General features: G+C 39.9%; 1 protein-coding gene across 2 annotated transcripts; it reads left to right on the top strand.

Annotated features, from left to right (window-relative positions):
- Positions 1-272: 272 nt before the first annotated feature.
- Positions 273-23,616, top strand: dhrs7b.S (dehydrogenase/reductase (SDR family) member 7B S homeolog). Of its 2 annotated transcripts, XM_041578890.1 has the most exons (7): positions 273-376; positions 9,948-10,123; positions 14,364-14,479; positions 15,158-15,368; positions 16,733-16,825; positions 20,241-20,393; positions 22,924-23,616. In XM_041578890.1, exons 2-7 carry the CDS (start codon positions 9,973-9,975, stop codon positions 23,127-23,129), a joined length of 930 nt encoding a protein of 309 aa, XP_041434824.1. In that variant the 5' UTR covers positions 273-376; positions 9,948-9,972; the 3' UTR covers positions 23,130-23,616. The 2 variants fall into 2 exon arrangements, with proteins under 2 accessions (XP_041434824.1, XP_018094546.1); XM_018239057.2 differs by lacking the exon at positions 273-376 and having other exon boundaries at positions 9,931-10,123.
- Positions 23,617-23,628: the final 12 nt, after the last annotated feature.

Raw genomic sequence — 23,628 nt, 5'->3', positions numbered from 1 at the left:
TACAAGTCACTTCACAGTTCTGGGACCCTTTACATGCATAGGTTTATTTTTTTGCCCTAATTAACCAACCAACTAAATAAATGTGAAATTAATGTAATGTAATGTAATTGTACATTTTTTTTTCCTGTAAATGACAAGTCTATCTCCCTTAACATTTGAGTCTCTAGTGTAAAGGTCAGAAAGATAATCCAGGAATCCCTTTAGTAGCGTACAGTCACAGGCATGTGTTAGACGCCGAGTCTCTCTCTGGCACATGGCCACTTTCTAGTTTATATTTGTCTGCCCTTGTTGGTAGATCACTGTGGCATACCAGCATGAGCTAATGTGAAGAGCTTGATTTGCGAGGAGAGGATCTCTGAGTCCATGGTTCTGCTCGGTGAGTCTCTACCACTAAAGTTACAATCCCTTTGGTAGATTTCTTTATAAATCATATACCATTTGCAGGAGTCAAGCTGTGAAAAAGAGAGATCTGTAGAGAAATCGTTTTTCTTTTTAGTTTTTCTGTATCCTATAAGTATCACCATAACAAACCTTTTATGGTCTTAGATATATGTAGTTATGATATGGAGAAATGTTCTAAAGTTTTGGCCCTGTTGAGTAGAATCCCTTAATTTCATTAAAGGAAAGAAGTAAGCTAGAAATTTTGTACATTATGTTTTGGGCTCTTGTCCCAGCCCAAGGCAACCACAGCCCTTTAGCAGTAAAGGTCTGTGTCTCCAAAGATGCCCCAGTAGCTCTCCGTTTTCTTTTCTGCTGATTCACTGCACATGCTCTGTGCTGCTGTCACTTACTGAGCTTAGGGACCCACTCACAATATACCGTACACATAGAATATAATTATCACAATATAAGGCTGATTAGTAATTAATACGTATTATTACTACATGGCAGCTCAGAAACCTGCGCAATAAGCATCAGAATTTAATAATCAGCCCTGTAGCATCAGCTTATATTACAGATAAACCTCATTTTCTGCTTGAAAATTTACGATGACCCCTAAGCTTAGCTTCTCAACAGCTGCTCAGAGCCCACTGAGCATGTGAGTGTCGCAAACGCTTTCCAAGATGATGACCCCCTGTGACAAGTTTGAAGTCCTGGATCATTGCTGCTATTGAGAAGTTGAAACTTTAGGCTGGTGCAATAAGTTCAGTATATAAAACATGGCTTTTCTAGCCATATTCATTTTTAGGGTTTAGTTTAGCTGTTATAAGTGATACAATAGTTGCTAATATTCCACAAATGCTGATAAATGTATCAATTAAATGCATTAAAGGGGTTCTTCACCTTTGCGTTAATGTAGAGAGTGATATTCTGAGACAATTTGCAATTGATTTTTATTTTTTATTGGTTGTGGTTTTTTAGTTATTTAGCTTTTTATTCAACAGCTCTCCAGTTTGCAATTTCAGCAATCTGGTTGCTAGGGTCCAAATGAGCCTAGCAACCACATATTCATTTGAATAAGAGACTGGAATATGAATAGGAGAGGCCTGAATAGAAAGATGAGTAATACAAAGTAACAATAACAATAAATGTGTAGCCTTATAGAGCATTTGTTATTAAATGGGGTCCAGGGCCGGATTTGTATTTCAGGAGCCCCTAGGCAGCATGGTCCTAGCGCCTGTCCGCGGCACAGCGCCCGTCCGCACCGCACCTCCCGCAAGTGCAAACGGCAGAGCACTGGTGCTCCTCAGCAAGCGGCCAGGCGGCATGCCGCCCCTAAAAGCTTGCCACCCTAGGTCCAGCCCTTTGTGGCCTCGCCACAAATCTGGGCCTGATGGGGTCAGTGACCCCCATTTGAAAACTGGAAGGAGTCAGAAGAAGAAGGCAAATCATTTAAAAACTTTACAAAATAAATAATGATGGTCAATTGAAAGTCTCTTAAATTTAGCCATTCTATAACATACTAAAAGTTAACTTAAAGGTGAACAACCCCTTTAAATTGTAACAATTAAGATTCTGCTCCTGGATTACTGATCTGCCTGACTGAAACACCAGAGGCATGAACTTAAAGTGATACTAACACTAAAAATTTTCTTTTCAAACTATTATTCTGAATTAAAAGTTACCTATAGATCATGTTGACCATTTTTTCGCTGATAGTTCTACTTTTGTAAGTAATTGTTACTTGAACAGGGGCGCTCCACCAATGAGGCGAGTTGAGACACTCGCCTCAGGCGGCAGCGCCCCCCTGGTTGCCAGGGGCGGCAAAAATGCCGCTCCTGGTAACTAAGAGCCGAATTTCCGGTTTTCAAACCGGAAATTCGGCTCTTCTAGTGCAGAGAGCGCTATTGCGCTCTCTGCACTAAGCGTCGCGGACCGCCCCTGCCCTCTCCGGCGCTATAAAGGTTAGTGCCGTGGGGAGGGGTGGGGGCGGCGAAAGAAGGCCGCCTCAGGCGGCATTATAGCCAGAATCCCCCCTGTACTTGAAGTTCATAAAACCTGTTTTGCCAACCTGACTGTCCCTTCCTAACCTGTCAGAGTTTTTAATGCTAAAGGACTACTGCTGCACAAATATGGCAGCCCCCTCACAGAGAAACACAGGAGTAAAAAACGGCAATGTAAAAGCATCAGGCAAATACTTTTATGGCAAAATTAATAATAGCATTCAAAGATTATATTATGATAGAGATAAAAAAGGTTATTTTCTGGTGTCAGTATCTCTTTAATGGTCGATCATTTCTGGGTTCTGGTTACCCAGCATTTGTCCCTTGCATCAGTCCATTCTCATTTCTCCACTGAAGGAGCCAAAAGTTGTTGCCTGCTAATTCATCTAAGAACCCTCATGTGGTGACTTTCTATTCCAAATTGCTTCTGCTGCCTGCCTCCCTCAAGTCTTAATATGGAATAAGCACACCTAGTGCCTCTGGCCTAGCACTTTACATGCTGTTGCCCCTGTTATTCCACTGATTGATAAAGGCTTTGCAGATCTGGTTGCTTTGAAATACCTAGAAACTACTGAGTGTTACGGGCCCTTACTGCTGAGCACCCTTAAAGGGCATGTAAAGGCAAAAAAATAAAATCCCTTTTTTACTTTCTTTAATGAAAAAGAAAACTATCTCCACTATACTTTGATTAAAAAATGTGTACCGTTTTTATAAGAAACCTGACTGTATGCAGTGAAATTCCCCCTTCATTTACTGATGTGGATAGGAATTGTCAGACGGTCCCTAACTGCTGAGAAGGGAAACAATCATACTTATAAACAGCAGGGGGAGACCCCACCTTTCTTCCCAGCCATGCAGAATTCAAGCAGCTTTGTTTATGACGATCCCTAAGCAGCCCAGACAACAGTGAGCATGTGCACAGTCTTAGGGGCAGATGTATGAAGGGTCGAATATCAAGGGTTAATTAACCCTCGATATTCGACTAGGAACTAAAATCCTTCGACTTCGAATATTGAAGTCGAAGGATTTAGCGCAAATCCTACGATCGAACGATCAAAGGATTATTCCTTCGATCGAACGATTAAATCCTTCGAATCGAACGATTCGAAGGATTTTAATCCAACGATCGAAGGAATATCCTTCGATCAAAAAAACTTAGGCAAGCCTATGGGGACCTTCCCCATAGGCTAACATTGACTTCGGTAGCTTTTAGCTGCCGAAGTAGGGGGTCAAAGTTTTTTTTAAAGAGGCAGTACTTCGACTATCGAATGGTCGAATGGTCAAATAGTCGAACGATTTTTAGTTTGAATCATTCGATTCGTAGTCGTAGTCGTAGTCGAAGGTCGAAGTAGCCCATTCGATGGTCGAAGTAGCCCAAAAAACACATAGAAATTCGAAGATTTTTTACTTCGAATCCTTCACTCGCGCTTCATGAATCGCCCCTTAGTCTTGCAAAGATGTTTAACAAAGTTACAAGATGGTGACCCCCTGTAGCCAAAAGCATAAATCTTTTGTTTGATTAGGCTTGTGGTGCAGTAAGTTCATGTTTATATTTAGTATACAAAATACAGCATTTCTAGCTTTATTCTATTTTAGACTTTACATGCCCTTTAAGCAGCATAAATGGCCCTTTCTGCTCCTTTCAGACATCACCTAATCAATAAGTCTGGAATCCTGATACAAGGCCTATTCTTCTGGTCTGTAATTGCTGGTAAGACATACAGAGAATAATAATATAATTACTGGTCAGCTATATCTCCTGTAGCACATCTAAAATGGGAGATTATCAATATCGCACAAATTAACTATGCAAACCATAGCAGCTCATATGCTTTAAACATGTCCTTTGCACGGACAAAGCAATCATAAAAGGATGTTGGGCAATTTTTTATAAAACAATCCTCAGACATGAAAAAGCCCAAAATTGTATTCATTGCACCATTTTTTCTTAGTTAACAGAAAGTGATATGGAAAATATCATGGACACCCTTAATCAACAAATCTCCTCTACTTTTTAAGATGAACATAATAAATCTGCAGCTGTTGAACTTACTAACAGCCCTTTCTGCTTAAGGGTGACATGTGAAGAATGCTCAACAAACAAACAATTACAAACAAACAGTTAATTCTATTGAATTACAAAAAGACATCTAGAAAATGGATCAATTTTCAGCAATATTAGTGTCAGAAATTACACTAAATTATATACTAAACTACAAACATGTCCCAGTAGCTTTCCATCTTCTTTTCTGCTGAATCGTTGCATATGCTCTGTGCTGTTGTTAGTTACTGAGCTTAAGGATTGATGTGCAATATACTGAATATATAGATTAAAAATGCCACAAATAAGTCTGATTTAACAATTATCCCTGTAGCATCAGCTTATATGACAGGCAAACCTAATTTTTTGCTTAATGAAAATCCAAGATGGGAAACTCCTGTGACAACTTTGAAGGCCTGGGACATTACTACTATAGAGATGCTGAACCTTTAGACTGGTTCAATAAGTTCAGTATATAAAATATTTCTAGCCATATTCTTTTATGGGGTTAGTTCTCCCTTAAGTGTGGCTTGGTTGATTTCTTGGGCAAGCATAATATTCAAGGCTATAGTGATCTCAAGATGTACAGTTAGTTTAACATAGATATGGGTATATATTGTTATATATGTATGTGTATTTCTAGATCTGTAATATATGCACAAGAGGTCATTTGGAAGGATTGAATTTTGGGGGTTATTTATTAAAGTCTGAATGACAAAACTTGAAAAAGTTGACTTTTTTTAACTATATGAATTTTTAATGGTAAAAAAAACCTCAATTTCTTTCACGAGATTTATTATACCCCATGGATGAAAGAAGCCAAATCCAGAAATTTGCCATCTCAGATCTGCCGAGGTTGTATATAAGTCAATGGGAGAGGTCCCTATGCTATTTGGAAGTTTCTGTGGTCTGTTCTAGTATTAGCCCGAAAATCCGACTATTTTGAAGTTTTCGGGCAGAAATCCAAAAACGAGTTATTCAGGAAAAGCCTCTAAAAAAATTCAGGTTTTCGTTACATTTTATCGAGTTTTCCCCTAATCGGATTAAATTATGCTTTTTTATTATTAAATAAAGTCAAATAGTGGATTCAAGTTTAGTCAGACTTTTTTATTTAAAAAAAAATCTGAAAATGTGGATTTTGATAAACCCCCTTTATGTCTGTCTTTTTTTGCCATAATTAACTGTGTAACTAGTTAAGTGAAGTGTATAAAATATACTGCTATGGTTCATTTATTCAGGGGCAAATGATATGTGATCACTCTGCAAAATAAGAGATATCTTAGAGGGGTTGTTCACCTTTTAAAACTTTTTTCAATTCAGTTGTTTTCAGACTGTTCACAATAAACAAAGACTTTTTTCAGTTGCTTCCAATCTTTTATTATTTACAGTTTTCCCAAAAAGTATAACGTTTAATGTTCCGGACTCTAGTGTCTCAGTCTGGCAGCTCAGTGATCCTTCCAGGAGCATTCTGTTACAATTTGATACAATAAGTCGACAGATTTCTCAGCAGTAGAATATTAGCAACTATTGTATCAATTCTAACAGCTGCCTTTAATGAAACTCAGGGATTCTGCTCAGCAGTGGTGACATGCGGGCCAGTCCCATACCCATGGAACCCGCGGGTCGGGCGGGTTCGGGCCAACCTCAGTTCACCTCCTGCAGGTCGAGCTTCTCTGTCCACTCTCACGGCCGCAACCTTACACTGCCGGCTTCCGGTTTTATAGACACGCACCTGCCCCACCCTGCCCCTTTTGTGACATCATCGGCGGGACGGCATGGGTCTATAAAAGGAGGGGGGAAGCCAGAAATGGGGGCAGGCATGGGTTGGGTGGGCGCAGGTTAGGGTCAGGTGTGTGTTGAGTTTTTCTCAGCCTGCACATCACTACTCAGCAGGGCCTAAGATAACAAATGTATCAACCAAATATATATATTTGTCTGTGTCCTCCCCCTCCCAGAGCTGCTTTAAAAGGTGAAAAATTAAATTTTACACTTCAATATTAGAAAAACGGTCCCAAATAATAATAGAAACTAATTGGAAAAAGTCTTTATTTTCTGCTGAACTGTCTGAAACCAACTGAACTGAAAAAAGTTTTGAAGGTGAACAACCCCTTTAATCACATTTGCAATACATTAGCTAAGGACAGGGTTATAACTTTAATACAACCCAGGCCCAGTTTGGTCACCCAAACCCAGGACCAAAACAGGGCCAACAATCGGATCACACACTGCACAATCAGGGTTTCTTTTAAGGCAACTAAAGAGGATCTTTCATCAACATGGACAACTCATAAACTCAAAGAAGTTTTAGATTACAGCACGTTAATTTCAGGATGCTCTTTGCTTTTGTCAGGCTGTATTAAGTTGTCACAGTAGTGCATGTGAAGCCAAAAATAAGCATTATAAATGCAGCATATAAATAGTTGCATCATTTATAATAGAGGCATATAGTGTAAAAAAACAAGAATGTGCCAGTGGATTATACTCTTTCAAATATAGAAGGAATGTGGTTAAAAAAATATGTGTTTTGGGCAGATACAGTTCTGCATCGCTGTCCATCTGTTCCACTTCCTGCTGCCTCCTTTCGCAAACTGTGCTGGGGAGCAGGTGGCACTCAGCCCTCTGCACTGTAGGATAGAAAACAATCAGCAGCTAGGCTGACCTGATAGGGGACTAAAGCCTGCCTTTGTGTGACTGTAGGGCTGTGATTGATTGTCCCCCTCTTACTATGCTTCTGGCTGGGACCCAGAGCCGGGCCAACCCGGCCAGGAACCCTAGGCAACCTGGCCGGCCATGGTGCAGGCTGACTGCGTGCTGGAGTGCGCATGCACAAAACTACGCTCAGGTGCGCATGCGTGAAACTACGCTCGACCATGCATGCGCTCTACAGGGTTCTCTATAGGGATCTAGGATCAATTAAGGGGCCATTTTAAAGTTAAAGGAAAACTATTCCCTCAAGCAATGTAGGTCTATAAACAGGGGTTTTCCTGGGGCTGCTGCCACCTGAAGCAGCAGCCCCAATGCCGCCCCCCTCTCCTGCTCTAAACTTAAAACTTCAGTGTCAGAGCAGGTCAAAGGGGGACCTAATCACTAGTGCAATGAGTGCAATAATGCTCATTGCGTTAAAGTTAGGCTCTTTAAGTTACAAGAGGCAGCTATTTGCCTCCCCTTGTAAGTGGCCGCTCGCTGCTGCCCTGATGGAAGGTTCTCACCTTGCCTCATGGCAGGAGCAGCCTTGTCTATAAAAAGATATTGCATAAAACAGCTCATATGTAAACCCTGCCTCATGTAAATAAACCATTTTCATAATAATATACATTTTAGTAGTTATGTGCCATTGGGTGATCATAAATAGAAAATTGCCATTTTAAGAAAAAAGGGCGCATCTAGGATCCTTTGATCCAGGGTTGGACTGGGGGGGTCCAGGGCCCACCGGGGCTGCTGCCTCAGAGCCCCCCCACACATGTGTGCAAGTGCGCGGCAGGAAGAAAAGCAGGGTGTGGATCTTGGCCGGCGGGGCCCACCAGGTTTTTCCCCGTGTCCTGTCGGTCCAGTCTGGCCCTGCTATGGTCTGCAGTGAACACAAACAAGCCATGAGCATGTTAGGTCACAAGCCAATTAACAGACGAAGTTCTGTGTTTTCTTTCTGTTACAGTTAGAGCTGCATTATTTCTGGTCAGGTGATCTCTGAGGCAGCACACAGAAGGTTTTTTTTTTCTTCTTAAATTGCCCCCCCCCCCCCCCAGCGCCTAGGACACCTGCATCGAAAGGGAGCTCCGGATTCGAGCAATCATGTTGGGGCACATGTATAAGCATAGTGAGAGAATGCCAAAACGTGCTCATTATGTGCATGCGGGTGACGTCAGAAGTTCACTATACATGTGCATGCGCTTTGCATGACATGGCTGCTCACACAGGTAGGGAGTGTCCTAGCGCTGGTGGGACCAACTGGAATGTGGGCTAAATGTAAAAATCTTGGACAGGTTAATCACAATCACGTTCAATCAAAGCAACCAATGTTGCAGAGATTAAAATGAAAACGTGTGGTGACATCTAAGGGCAGAGAGAAACGCTGCTATTTCGGAAGTTTAGTCGACCAGTGACAAATCGACTCTTCTTCTTCTTCGGGCGACTAAACTCCCTGAACTGTCTTCCCGCTGGCTAGAATGTAAATCGCTGGCGGAATGGAATTTGGATCGCTTGGCTTTCCAAAGTTTCCTCGTGAGGCAACTTCAGGCAACTTTGGAAAACGAATCGTTCCGAGTGCCATCCCGACGGCGATTTACATTCTAGCCAGCAGGAAGACAATTCAGGGAGTTTAGTCGCCCGAAGAAGAAGAAGAGATTTGTCACTGGGCGACTAATCTCCCCAAACTGCAGCGTGTCTCTGCCCTAAAAACTGTTTTTTTGCATTGTGAAAGGAAATGTAATTGTAGGCAACTTTCCAATGTGTATAAATTACAAATTTTTAGATAACTGCTGTTTTTGGTAAAGAGTATTTACCATATAGGCACCTGAGGGTACTCACTTAAAACTACTGCCCTAGACTAGGTAAATAAAGTGGTCCCCCCCACACTTTCTCTCATGGTAAGCAGAAAAAAATGAATGACTTGAATGACTTGAATGACTGGAATATGAAGAATATGTATCTGAATAGAAAGAGGAGTGATAAAAAATTAGCAATAACAATACATGTGTAGCCTTACAGAGCATTTGTTTTTTAGAAGGGGTCAGCGATGCACATTTGAAAGCTGCAAAGAATCAGAAGAAAAAGGCAAATAACCATAATAAAATAAATAATGAAAACCAATTGAAAATTGGCTTCGAATTGGCCATTCTATAACATGCTAAAAGTGACCTTAAAGGATCAGTAACACATTTTTTTTGAAAAAAAAATTGCTAGTATAGAACAAAAAAAAACCACAAAGACAAATGAAAGTTTTAAATCGCTAAGTCTTTATTAAGAAATAACTTACGCTCCTCTTCAGAAAAGGCGACACGGCGACGATCCATGGTGCGGCGCTCCATTTCCCCTCCCTGGCTATCTCCTATAAGGAAAGCAGGGAGGAGAATTTGAGCGCCGCACGATGGATCGTCTTTTGTGAAGAGGAGTTTTGTGAAGTGGAGTTTCGGTAAGTTATTTCAACTTTTTTTTTCGTTGTATACTAACGAATTTTTTATTTTTTTTAAATTGATGTTACTGGTCCTTTAAAGGGGAACCACCCCTGTAAATAACTAATTATTACAAAAATTATGAACAAATGCCTACAGCCTGCACGCCCACCACATTCTCTCTCTCTTGTCACAGAAATGACAGAACGATAGTCTCGCGGGATGAGAGTTTGTGACGTCGCCATGAGCTGTCAGGCGCTGAAGAGCTGGGCATTGGAAGTTTAGTAGCGTTGCGGGACTTTTAAGCAGCGATTGGGAGCTGCAGGCTGTTGAGTCGGCACTGTGCTACAAAATGGAATGTTAGGCCTTATAGTGTGGGATCTCGGCTGATAGAATTATGTTTCTTCCTGTCAGGAGGAGACTTGCTCGTGTGAAACCGATGGATCTGACAACGTGGGCTATTTACCCTTTGCTGCTGGGCAGTATCGGAGTGTACGGCCTGTATAAGCTGCTGCAGAGGCTGAGGAGTGGGGCCTACCTCCAGGATGCTGTAGTGGTCATCACCGGGGCCACGTCTGGCTTGGGCAAAGGTCAGTTCTCACTCAACTCTGTCCCATTCCACAGGCCTGCTGCTGAACTATAATAACAGCTCATTCTAAACCATTGCTTCTGCTGCTTTGTTTACTTTTTGACGTTGGTAGTTTTCCGGTATATAATGTATGTGACCTAAGTTTTAGCACTGCCAGTGACTCCCCTGCTGAATAATGAACAGCTCCAGCAGGGTCGCCAGGTCTCATTTTCAAAATCAGAAATGAAGTATTTGCTTAAAGGAAAACTATACCCCCCCCCCCAAACAATGTAGGTCTCTATAAAAAGATATTGCATAAAACAGCTCATAAGTAAAATCCTGCTTCATGTAAATAAACCATTTTCATAATAATATACTTTTCTAGTATGTGCCATTGGGTAATCATAAATAGAAAATTGCCATTTTAAAAAATAAGGGCCGCCCCCTGGGATCGTAGGATTCACTGTACTCACAAACATACCAACAAACCATACATGTAAGGTCACATGAGCCAATTAACAGACAGAGTTGTGTCTTTTGCTTCCACACTTCTTCCTGTTACAGTTAGTGTTGTAGTATTTCTGGTCAGGTGATCTCTGAGGCAGCACACAGACCATCACAAAATGGTGGCTCAAGGCAAGAGATGTAAAAGGGCAATATTTATGTAAATATATATTCCAGTTTGGGAAGATTCTTTAATATGCCACTTAATATGATATGAACTATCTGTTGCTTAAGTGTTTATTTTGGGAGTATAGTTTTCCTTTAAATTTGGATCTGTTCACTAAATATCTAAAAAGTGAACGCCGCTGTTTAAGGCACCGAAAATACATATACAAAGAAACTTTGTTTCGTGGTGCCCTTTATAAATTGGCGGCCAATACATCCATATTGCATCAATCTAGCTCCCCCGAAAGTGAAGGTGACCCGGGTCTCTCGCTTGGGTTCACTGACATTATTAAACAGTATCAAGGGTGAAGACAGCAGAAGGAACTCACCAGATCCAGAGGTGGCCGGGTGCATCACCCCAAGCCCGTAGCTATAGGTGAGTCACGTAGTCGAAAAGTATTAGACGAGCACTCTGTATCCATCCATGAGGTTAAAAAGTAAACTTTATTTTACACAAGTTTAAACTAAAGTTTGCTTTTTAACCTTATGGATGGATACGGAGTGTTTGTCTAATACTTTTCGACTACGTCATTTTCAAAACCAGCCAAAGTCCGCTAAAAAAAACAGCCCAAAACTAGCCAAGAGGCACTTCAAAAGTAGCCCAACAATAGCACAATATGCGCAGTGGAAAAAAAAAGTCTAAAAAAAATAAATAAATGAATGGGAAAATACGCCTTTTTCAAATATTCACTGATTGACTAATTTTTCCATGAAGCAAAATGGGGCCGATTCACCCTTCACCAGAGGGCCCAGGAGGTATAGGTGCCCTTTACACATACCAATTCAATAAATATTGGTAAAACAGGTCAACCTCTAGACATTTTGGTGACCAGCTGATTTTTGCCCGAAAATTGTCTGAAATTCAGGAAAGTCACTGGAAAATGCGAGAATGACGGGACTTGGATACAGAGCCCAAAATCTGGTAACTTCCAACTTCTACACAACTCAATCCCATTGCATGCTGGGTGTTGTAGTTACATTAAACTTGTCAGTTGGCAAATTGTTAAACAAAAACTACATTACCCAACATGCATTGAGAGACGCAGGCTTGGCACATTAGAGCAAGGAAAAACTTTGCCTGGTACAAACCAGCCAAAGGCCCAAAAAGTAGCCCAAATCCATACCTTGGCTAGTTTGTACTTTCAAAACCATACCTCCCAACATTTTGGGAATAAAAAGAGGGTCAAAAAAGTTTTCGCCCGTAGTGCGGCAATTTTTGACCATGCCCCTTTTTGTGGCCACACCCCCTAATTACCATGTTCATTTTACAAAATTTGGTAGGTTATGAAAGTTTGAACATATTTCTGTTTTTTTTTTCTCCAGTTATTACAGTTTTCCTAATGAAGGTGAATTGCCCTTTAAGCTGTGAATCTAACTTCTCCCAAAGGACCTGTTATCTTATATTGTTACAACTATTTGCTTATCTCAAAATTGTTACAAAAGTATCATATATGCTGCTGTGGCTGTTCTGTGCTCTCTGCCAAAAACCAATTAAGTTAGTTAACTAACTTAGTTAAACTTTGTTTCTTTTTCTGGTTGTTCGAGCAGAGAAAAATGGGACTTTCCAGTACAAAAGAGGGACTGCAGGTTGAGCTGTCAAAAGAGGGACTGTCCCTGAGCTTTAAATTGGTACTGCCATTTGGCTGCAAACTCGCCAACCCAATTGGGCTAGAAAACCCGCCAACCTAGCTGCAAACTTGCCAACCGGGCAACCCTGAGCTTAAGAAATTATGTGGCAAACCAGCTGTGCTTGAACAACATGATCCGGCATTTCAAACCTCAGACTTTTGTTAAATTTGGTTTCCAACATCTTTACTCTTTCAGTCCTGGTTGAACTACTACTACTACTATAAGCCAGCACAGTAACTGTTGGTAGTTTACGTATGTTAACTTTTAGTTTGTTATAGAATGACCTATTCTTGGCAACTTTGCAATTGGTCAGTTATTTTTATACACTGAATTATTTGACGTTGTCATCTGCCATTTTTCTAGTGCTCACTTGGCGGTCACTGACTCCAGCCACCAAATTCATTGTGGGGCTGCAGTTTTATTGTTATTTATTTAATTACTTATATTTCTATTCAGGCCTCTTCTCTTAGTCATCTTTCAAACTCTCATTTAAATTACTGTCTGTTTGCTAGGGTCATTTCAACCCTAGCAATCGTATAGCAGCTGTCAAAATATAAATGAACACAGAGCATATCTATAAACAGTGCTTCATCTGGAGTGAAATAAATGGAGCGTTGCTATGTGCACCTGCCAGCAGTGTGGTGTGTGTCCCAAAATAAGCCACACCTACAGTTATAAGCCACACCCACCAACACTTTCTGGATTTGTCCACTTTAAAGTAAAGCCATTATGCTATTTACATAAAACAACACAACCCCAGCATATTCTATGTTATTTAATGTTATACTCAGGGCAGCCATCAGGAGGGAGATTTGTAGGGGGCCCGAGGGTAAGGGGGGCCCCCGGCCATGCCACACTTACTTGATTAGCTGGGCCCCCCATCTTTCTGAGAGCTGCTGACTTTGGGAAGGCATGGACGTTTAAGGGGCCCTGGCCACCAATTTTCTTATAATGTGGGGGGGGGGCCCTGGCCACCAATTTTTTTTTCTCATGTGGGGTCCTAGCCACCAATATTTTTTAATGGGGGGGGGGGGCCCTGGCCACAAATGTTTTTTTTATGTGGGGCCCTGACCACCAATATCTTTTTATTTTTTATTAACATGTGGGAACCATAGCCACCAATATTTTTTTTTTTACTGTGTGGTGGGGAGGGTGGACCTGTAGGCGGGGCTTGCGGTGGGCGCAGCCCAGGAAATCTTGTCGTATGGGGCCCTGCGATTTCTGATGGCGGTCCTGGTTATACTCTTGCCGTAACGCTTCTCCATCTCTTCTCTCCCAGCATCTTTTATCTTCTGTGTTTTCTTTTAATTGTTCTTTTTAGCCTCTCCATTTTATTTGCATGCAGAAATGCAGAGGAGCAAAATAAAGCTCCAGTATTACAATAAAAAGTACCAGGATTCACAACTCTAGCACCCCCCTGAGGGATTACATTCCTGTGTATCTCTCCCCAATTCCAGCACTGTCTATAAAGGAAGAGAACCTGCAACTACTACTGGGGGGACCCATAAAATCTGGTTATCTATCTGTTTATCTAAAAAAAAAACTATAACTGAATGAAAGCAAAATATTCAATGGTTCACTTGGGTTGTATTCAAAGGGAGTCAAGAATATTCTCAGCTGATAGCATGACAAACCAAACCTACCGAGAGGTGTCTCATGTTGCATTCACCTGCCTCCCCCACCCCATCCTTCACATACTCCCGCACACACTTTCACACTATGACACATAGTCAGTAGGGGACGATTAGGCACCAAGAGAAGCGCATGAATATACTGCATGATGTTGATGTCTTATATCCTGTGCAACATACTTTCTGCAATGTTAATTCATGATAGCAATCCCCTGTTGTTGTATGAAATCTTAATAAAAGATATTTGAAAGATATTTGAAAGAAAGCAAAATATTAATTAAAGCATTGTTGATAAACAGTGATTTTTTTTTTTTCCATATTTTTCCCTTTTAGAATGTGCAAAGGTCTTTTATGCGGCTGGCGCTCATCTTGTTCTATGTGGACGTGATGAAGAAAGATTAAAGGATCTGGTACAAGAACTTAACCAGATGCGGTTAAAATCAGCTCAGGTATGTGACTGGAGACGATAAGACATGTTTTAACCCTTTACCTGCCAAGCACATGGGTACTACGTGCTGGCAGAAAATGCACTGGCTTTTTTTTTTCTTTTGCACATATTTACACACTTACATACACATATACACATATTTACATGCTTTTTAGATATGTACACACATGCATACACAAGCACACACATCCTTTTTTTTTTAGTTCTTATTTTAGCATAGTTTGGTATTTTGGAGTAGAAAGACATAATTTCTTATTTTGGATTCATCAGAATGTGTACTTTCTAAAAATATACAGTTTTCAGGGGTCTTTGTACTGTTAGGGGGTCTTGTGGCACATAATACGCAGTCGGGGGTTTTTGTTCACAGAAGGAGAATTGGCAGCTGAGAAAATTCATATGCACTATTTTTATTTGGCATCTGCACATGCCAGCTGCTTTGGTATATCTATGCATATTAGGCATCAAACTGTTCAGTAGACCTGTGCTATTCATATTTAGGGTGTTTTACTATTGTATGCTTAGGAAGGATATCATTGCAGTGCTGCAACCATTGTAAATTGTATTCAGGGGTAAAAAAAATTTTTGGTAGTTTTGTTTTTTTTCTCTATCAATAGAAAACATTCTAAGCAGGATGTGATAAGAATTATAAATGTATTTTGCATTGTCTCTTTTTTTGCAGCTGCATAAACCACACATGGTGATATTTGACTTATCTGATGTGGAAGCTGTAAACAGTGCAGCAAAAGAGATCCTGCACCTTACAGGGAGGGTGGACATTCTCATAAACAATGCCGGGATCAGTTATCGTGGCACAATTCTTGACACAAAGGTCAGCGTGGACAGAATGGTGATGGACACCAATTACTTTGGACCAGTTGCTTTAACTAAAGGTAAACGTTTAATCCTGTAAGGCAGGGATGTGCAGCTGGAGGCCTGTATACTGAATGTGTTCCACTGAAGTATTTTATATGACTCTCAGCCTGCCTTAAAGCCCAGGAAGAAATTTGAACTAGTTTTTGCGTATTTTTTTTTTTTCCTTTTCTCATAAAACATAAGGCACCTTTTCTGTTTCCTTTTTTTATTTTGTTGGACATGAGCAATACATTTAGATTCAAGTTATTGCATTCTATCTCCAGTTACAATATGCCAAGTGGCAGAGACTTTATGGTCCTTTAAGGAGAAGGTAAAACCACTCTTAGGCATCTCCTGAGGATTCTAGTTGTTTAGTTGCTACCACAAGATGGCGATTTTCCCTTTGAAGAGCATTGCACCACCATCTTGATACAGTGTCCCAGACAAACCCTGCACCCCCCTTGGGTAAGCACATGTGCAATCTTCATTAATTCCAGTACAGGTATGGGACCTGTTATACAGAATTCTCGGGAGTTAGGGTTTTCCAGATTACAGATATGTCCGTTATTTGGATCACAAATTAAGTCTACCAGAAAATTATTTAAACATTAAATAAACCCAATACCCTGGTTTAGATTCCATTAAAGGTTTAATTCTATTTTAGTTGGGATCAAGTACAAGGCACTATTTTGTTACTACAGAGAAAGAGGAAAGCATCTTGAAAAATTTGATTTATTTTGATAAAATGGAGTCTTTGGGAGATGGCTTTTCCATAATTCTGAGCTTTCTGGATAACTGGTTTCCGGATAACGGATCCCATACCTGTACTGCACGTTTGCCCAACTTCAATATTGTATTATTGCACTGATACCTACTAATTGCACACCCTCAATCGCATTAAAGTAACAAATGCTGTAGGTGACATTATCTTTATATAAACAGAAAAGGAGTGGAAAAAAACCTCTAGATTCTGAATAGGTAAAGATTGTCACTTTTCTGCTATTGGGGGTGTACAATTAGTAAATATTCGTGCAATAATATAACAAATATGGATGCTGGGTTTTCATTTGGAGGGGTTGAACTTGATGGACTTTGTCTTTTTTCAACCCTATGTACCTATGTTTTTTTGGAGAAGTAAAATGAAGAGACCTCGAGAAGTATTTTTGTTTTTTTCCTCTGAAGAGATGTAAATTGAAGAGGGCCTTTTTTTTTTTTTTTTTAAATTATACAGCCTTGGCAGTCAGAGCCCTGGTAGTCACCACTATAGAACTTATGATCTATGGCATACAAGCATTAATATGAGTTAAGAGAAAAATATAATCTTTTTTTAATATACATTTGTTTAAAACTTTTAACAACCAGTGTTTTTTTCTTTGTTTTCTTTTTTGCTATTGTTTTAAAGCCTTCATCCCATCAATGATCAAGAACAGACGTGGGCATGTTGTTGTGATCAGCAGTGTTCAAGGCAAAATAAGTATCCCTTTCAGATCTGCCTGTAAGTATATAACTTGATTGGATAAAACTTCAAACTGCCATATTGAGAGCATGAATGTACCCTACCTAGGAGTGTCACTGGGGCAAATTTGCCCATGGCAACCAATTAAATTGTTGCATTCATTGTTCTACCTTAAAATGTGAGAATATCACTGATTAGTTTCCACAGGTTACTGCCCACAGGCAGATTTGCCAGTGTTGATAAATTAGCCCTATTGCACTTTAAATCATTATAAACCTCACAAATGACACGGTTAACCTATGTTTAATCGTTTCTGTACAGCTGGTGTTGGATTTTTATGCTACATACTTTTATATAGTATTGTTAAATCTAGAGCTTGCATATGTAAAGGGTTAAACTACTGCTTGGTAAAGCAGGATAGTAAATACAAATTAAACTGTAGTATCAGTCTTATACTCTAGACCTTATCTGTTCCTTTTTAAGTACATTACACATTAACTGTAAGCCACAAGTGTGTATGTAAATGAAAAAGTTTGGGAACCGCTCTCAGCCTGCATAATAATTTACTCCACTTTCAACAAAAAAGATAACAGTGGTATACTGATTACTGGCAACACCAAATTGGTTGGATTAGCTCGCTAAGCCTGGAACTTCATAGGCAGGTGTGTCCAATCATGAGAAAAGGTATTTAAGGTGACCAATTGCAAGTTGTGCTTCTGTTTGACTCTCCTCTGAAGAGTGACAGCATGGGATCCTCAAAGCATCCTATGATTGTTCAGTATCATGGTTTAGGGGAAGGCTACAAAAAGCTTTTTCAGAGATTTAAATGGTCAGTTTTAACTGTAAGGAATGGAATTAGAAAATGGAAGGCCACAGGCACAGTTGCTGTAAAACCCAGGTCTGGCAGGCCAAGAAAAATACAGGAGCAGCATATGTGGAGGATTGTGAGAATGGTTACAGACAACCCAAAGATTTGCAGGAACATCTTGCTGCAGATGGTATATCTGTTACTTTACAAAGCTGCTTTAGGCACGCACTCCAGAGACTCCACGGACACGGTGTAAGATCAAACACACATAATCTTCCACAGATCACCTTACGTGTTTCATGTGTTTCCACAGTGGCACCCGAACCACATCCAACACTCGGTGAGCGCATGTGTAAAAAATGAAATGATAAAAGTTTAAGCGCCCAAGAGGTTAATTGTATAATTAAGATAGCAGCATCTGTCTTAAGTTGGGCAGATGTTATATCTGTACATCGTTCTAAAATTCAGCACAATTTGCTCAAAGAACATCTGTATGGCAGGGTAATTAGTCAAAAATACCGCCATCCAGAAACTCCTCAAATGCTATAGGAGGCGTCTAGAGGCTGTTACATTTGCAAAAGGAGGCTCAACTAAGTATTGATGTAATATGTAATCTACACACACACATATATACAGTCGTTGTTCCCAGGGTCAAGGTATGATCAATCTCGAATTCGAGTTTGTATTATTCTCAATTTGAATTTGTGAGTTTTGGCAAAAAAAAAAAAAATCCAACTCGAAAATTCGAATTTACAATTCGAACATTAAGAAATCTGCCCCTTAATATTACTCTAATGACCAGGTACTTGTAGCTGCTATATTATTCCACTTTACTTGGTCTTGCTCATAATAACCACAACTCTGCTTTTTTTTTCCCTTTCTTTTTGACAATATTGTGGTTATATTTAACTGATGTAAGGGGCACATTTACTAAGGGTCGAATATCGAGGGTTAATAAACTCTCGATATTCGACCGTCGAAGTAAAATCCTTCGACTTCGAATATTGAAGTCGAAGGATTTACCACAAATGCTTAGATTGAATGATCGAAGGAAAAATCATTCGATCAAACGATTAAATCCTTCGAATCGAAGGATTTTAATTTATCGATTGAAGGATTTTCCTTCGATCAAAAAAAAGCTTACAAACCTAATGGGGAAGGGCCCCATAGGCTAACATTGATGCTCAGTAGGTTTAAAGTGGCAAAGTAGGTAGTCAAAGTTTTATTTAAAGAGACAGTACTTCGACTATCGAATAGTCAAACGATTTTTAGTTGGATTCAAAGTCGAAGTAGCCTATTCGATGGTCGAAGTACCCAAAAAAATACTTTGAAATTCGAAGGTTTTTTCATTCTAATCCTTCACTCGAGCTTAGTAAATGTGCCCCTTTAAGTGTTGTGTATTCTTTCTTGAAAAGGTTATGATTGCTAGTTTTCCTAGCAATTTTGCAAATTTTAAATTTACTTTTGAAACTTTTAAAAACACAGGTTGGATGTGATTCATAACCGTGTTACCATTTGTTTCTGATCCCAAGTTTGTTCCTGAACCCAAGTGTTCTTCACATACCTATAATACGGCTTTAAATGCATTTCTCTAAGCACTTTTTTTTAGTTCATAATCAAAACAAATTGCCTAAAGGAACAAGTAGGATTTGGGAGGGCTGTAACATGTTTTTAAATGTAACATTTAACTGCTTATTCTCCTTTGTGACCTGAATGCTAAAGCATCTCTTCAAAAAGTATACTTTAATGATGCTGTTAACCCCCCTCCCCCCCATTTAGTCGCCTGTCCCTCTTATGCATTCCCATGATTTCGGAAATTTTCCACTATTTGAGGCAAAAATCCAATATATGAATGTGCAGAACATTTCCATGACAGCAGCTGAGCGATGAGCACATGTGCAGGAGAGGCTGTGTGCATGCATGTGATGTCACTTGCTGACATCACAGACCTGTATGTCTAGGGCATACTGGTGCACACATCTGAAAAGTCTGAATGATGTTTACAGGGAGTAACTGTAATGGATTGAGATAGTGCTCACAAAAGCCAGAGAGTATATGCTACCTGTAAATAGTCATAAGGGTGCACAGAGAGTAGACACTTGTTTGTAACAGGGCACTTTGCTGTGTAATCAAGTAATTTGCCTGCAGCATCTCTGCTGTGTCTTTACTGTGCACCCAACTTTGGGCTGGGTAGTAAAGAGATATTAAAGCCTACAGGAAAGAATGATGAGAGATGGACAAAGGAGCATGGTTTAGCTAGAATGTAGGTGAAAATGAATAAAAAAAATTATAAGGTGTAGAAAGGAAAACTGAAAAAAGGAAAACAGAGCCATCCACCCTATCATTACAATGCACTGACATCTGGCACTGGCATCCTCCTGTCAGCGCAATACCATGGATGTCTTATTTAGAGTTACCTAATGACTTTAAAACTCAGGTACATGTCTAGAAAGTCCAGCAAGAAGGGCTGCGCTGATTGCAATGTAAATACAACCCTGCAACATGCATTTATTAGGTGTACCAGAATTTTCAAGTGATCTGGTAACCTCTGTCTAATTTTAATGTTCTCATTTGTATTGGCAATATATAACTGCATCTGCACAGTTCCAGAAAGCCTTCTTTACACAACTGATGGATGTATTACAGATTCAGCATCGAAACATGCAACACAGGCCTTCTTCGACTGTTTGAGGGCAGAGATGTCACCACATGATATTGATGTCACGGTTATAAACCCCGGGTATATAAAAACAAACATGTCCGTGAATGCAGTCACCGGTGATGGTTCCAGTTATGGAGGTAGGTATAAACTGTTGTATATCTCAAATGCAAGTTATCTTTCTGATATCTTACCAAGCTTTGCTCGGTAGATGTAAACAATAACATACAAAAGTATTCACAGCCAATTTTAAGTTTTTTTTGCAATGTAAGTGGGCCTTTTGGAGCTTATGGGGTGTGGCCGAGCTGCATACTGTCTGTGTGTGTGTGTATGTATCTATATGTGTATATACAGTGGTGTGAAAAACTATTTGCCCCCTTCCTGATTTCTTATTCTTTTGCATGTTTGTCACACAAAATGTTTCTGATCATCAAACACATTTAACTATTAGTCAAAGATAACACAAGTAAACACAAAATGCAGTTTTTAAATGAGGGTTTTTATTATTTAGGGAGAAACGAAATCCAAACCTGTGTGAAAAAGTAATTGCCCCCTGAACCTAATAACTGGTTGGGCCACCCTTAGCAGCAATAACTGCAATCAAGCGTTTGCGATAACTTGCAACGAGTCTTTTACAGCGCTCTGGAGGAATTTTGGCCCACTCATCTTTGCAGAATTGTTGTAATTCAGCTTTATTTGAGGGTATTCTAGCATGAACCGCCTTTTTAAGGTCATGCCACAACATCTCAATAGGATTCAGGTCAGGACTTTGACTAGGCCACTCCAAAGTCTTCATTTTGTTTTTCTTCAGCCATTCAGAGGTGGATTTGCTGGTGTGTTTTGGGTCATTGTCCTGCTGCAGCACCCAAGATCGCTTCAGCTTGAGTTGACGAACAGATGGCCGGACACTCTCCTTCAGGATTTTTTGGTAGACAGTAGAATTCATGGTTCCATCTATCACAGCAAGTCTTCCAGGTCCTGAAGCAGCAAAACAACCCCAGACCATCACACTACCACCACCATATTTTACTGTTGGTATGATGTTCTTTTTCTCAAATGCTGTGTTACTTTTACGCCAGATGTAACGGGACGCGCACCTTCCATAAAGTTCAACTTTTGTCTCGTCGTTCCACAAGGTATTTTCCCAAAAGTCTTGGCAATCATTGAGATGTTTTTTAGCAAAATTAAGACGAGCCTTAATGTTATTTTTGCTTAAAAGTGGTTTGCGCCTTGGAAATCTGCCATGCAGGCCGTTTTTGCCCAGTCTCTTTCTTATGGTGGAGTCGTGAACACTGACCTTAATTGAGGCAAGTGAGGCCTGCAGTTCTTTAGATGTTGTCCTGGGGTCTTTTGTGGCCTCTCGGATGAGTTGTCTCTGCGCTCTTGGGGTAATTTTGGTCGGCCGGCCACTCCTGGGAAGGTTCACCACTGTTCCATGTTTTTGCCATTTGTGGATAATGGCTCTCACTGTGGTTCGCTGGAGTCCCAAAGCTTTAGAAATGGCTTTATAACCTTTGAAATTGAACTCAGGTGTGATAAACCACAGTTAAGTTATTTTTTAACAAGGGGGGCAATCACTTTTTCACACAGGCCCATGTAGATTTGGAGTTTTTTTTCTCCCTTAATAACGTAAACCTTCATTTAAAAACTGCATTTTGTGTTCAATTATGTTATCTTTGACTAATAGTTAACGGTTTTTGATAAGCAGAAACATTTAAGTGTGACAAACATGCAAAAGAATAAGAAATCAGGAAGGGGGCAAATAGTTTTTTACGTGTGTGTGTGTGTGTGTATATATAAACAAACAAACAAACAAGGGAAAGTTGTGAGTCCTCTGCACTCAACCCAGTATGTTGTTTGTTATAGTTATACAGGAGCAGTGACCAGCTCCATGTTGTAGCTCCCACCCTTCCCAGCTATAGTCAGGTGATCCCACTGGTGTCTAATAAAAGGGCAGCCAAGTTTGGGAGTTTTACTTTGAAAGCAGCTAGTAAGTTGCAGGTAAAACTTAGTCCCTTTGTAAAATGTATAATGAAGCAATTGAATTCTTAATGAATCAGATGAAAATTAAGCGTAGGACTGGCCAGATATGGGATGACTTTGACGTAGTTGGCCATCTTAAATATATTGCAATATATGGACAAACAATCCCTGTGTTGTTTAAAGGGTAAGGCATTTTTCAGTAGCAGTATGCACAAAATGTCTCTGTCTTAAATATATTGATAATGGGTTGAGTGCAGAGGACCTCTTGTAGTTGACTATATATATATATATATATATATATATATATATATATATATATATATATATTTCATTATTTTAAATTATATTGGAACTGGTAAAAATTATAATTATAGATTTTTTTTTTTTTTCCTAAAATCTGTTGCATTAGGTACTAATAAAATAAATGCAGTGTGATGGGACAACACCATTAAAAATGTGGTGTCTGCCAGGGGTGTAACTACAGAGGAAGCAGACCCTGTGACTGCAGGGGGGCCCAGGAGGTATAGGGGCCCTAATTCATATACAATTTCATTATATATTGGCAAAACAGATAAACCTCTAGACATTGTGAGGGCCTGAAAAATAATTTGCTGTGGGGCCCAGTGATATCTAGTTACACCACTGGTGTGTGCTGTATCAATATAATAGCTATCTTCCTTTCTCTAGTTATGGATAAGAACACAGCAGAAGGAAGAACACCAGAAGACGTTGCACAGACTGTTCTTTGTGCTGTGGGTGAGAGAAGGAAGGAGCTGTTGGTGGCTGGCTTGGTGCCCACTCTGGCAGTATATTTAAGAACTCTCTCCCCAACAATATTCTTCTCCCTTATGTCAGCAAGAGCTAAAAAAGAAAGAAAGCTAAAGGATTCATAACACTGAAAATGAGATTCTAATCTTAAAGTGAAACTAACGGTTTGTATTTAAAATATGGTGTGAAATTAACAAATATCCTTTATATGTCAAGATACGTACCACTAGATCGTGAAGCATTGCAGGCACCAGCTTTATGGTTTCTTCTTTAATGTGTTATTTAACTCCCTCCCTCTGTCATTTAATACATTTTATAATAAATATTTCAACAAGAAGAGCACTACCTTAAGGGTCAGGCCACACAGGGCGTTTTGGGGAGATTTGGGCGACTAATCGCCTTGTTTTTGCTTTGATGAAAAAGCGCAGACTTTTCTGAAGTCGCCCCTTCGGACGACTTCAGAAAAACGAATCGCCGCGTTTTTTGTTTTTTTTTTTCATTTTAGCTGGCACAGATTCAGGGAGGGCGTTTGGGGAAAAACGAGGCGATTAGTCGCCAGGCGACCAAATCTCCCCAAAACTCCCAGTGTGGCCTGACCCTAGAGGAGAACTAAAGCCTAACTAA

The sequence above is a fragment of the Xenopus laevis genome, chromosome 9_10S (genome assembly GCF_017654675.1).
Source record: "Xenopus laevis strain J_2021 chromosome 9_10S, Xenopus_laevis_v10.1, whole genome shotgun sequence".
NCBI classification, from domain to species: Eukaryota; Metazoa; Chordata; class Amphibia; order Anura; family Pipidae; genus Xenopus; species Xenopus laevis.
The sequence above is the reverse complement of the archived record's forward strand: the minus strand, read 5'-3'. Positions and strand labels throughout refer to the sequence as shown.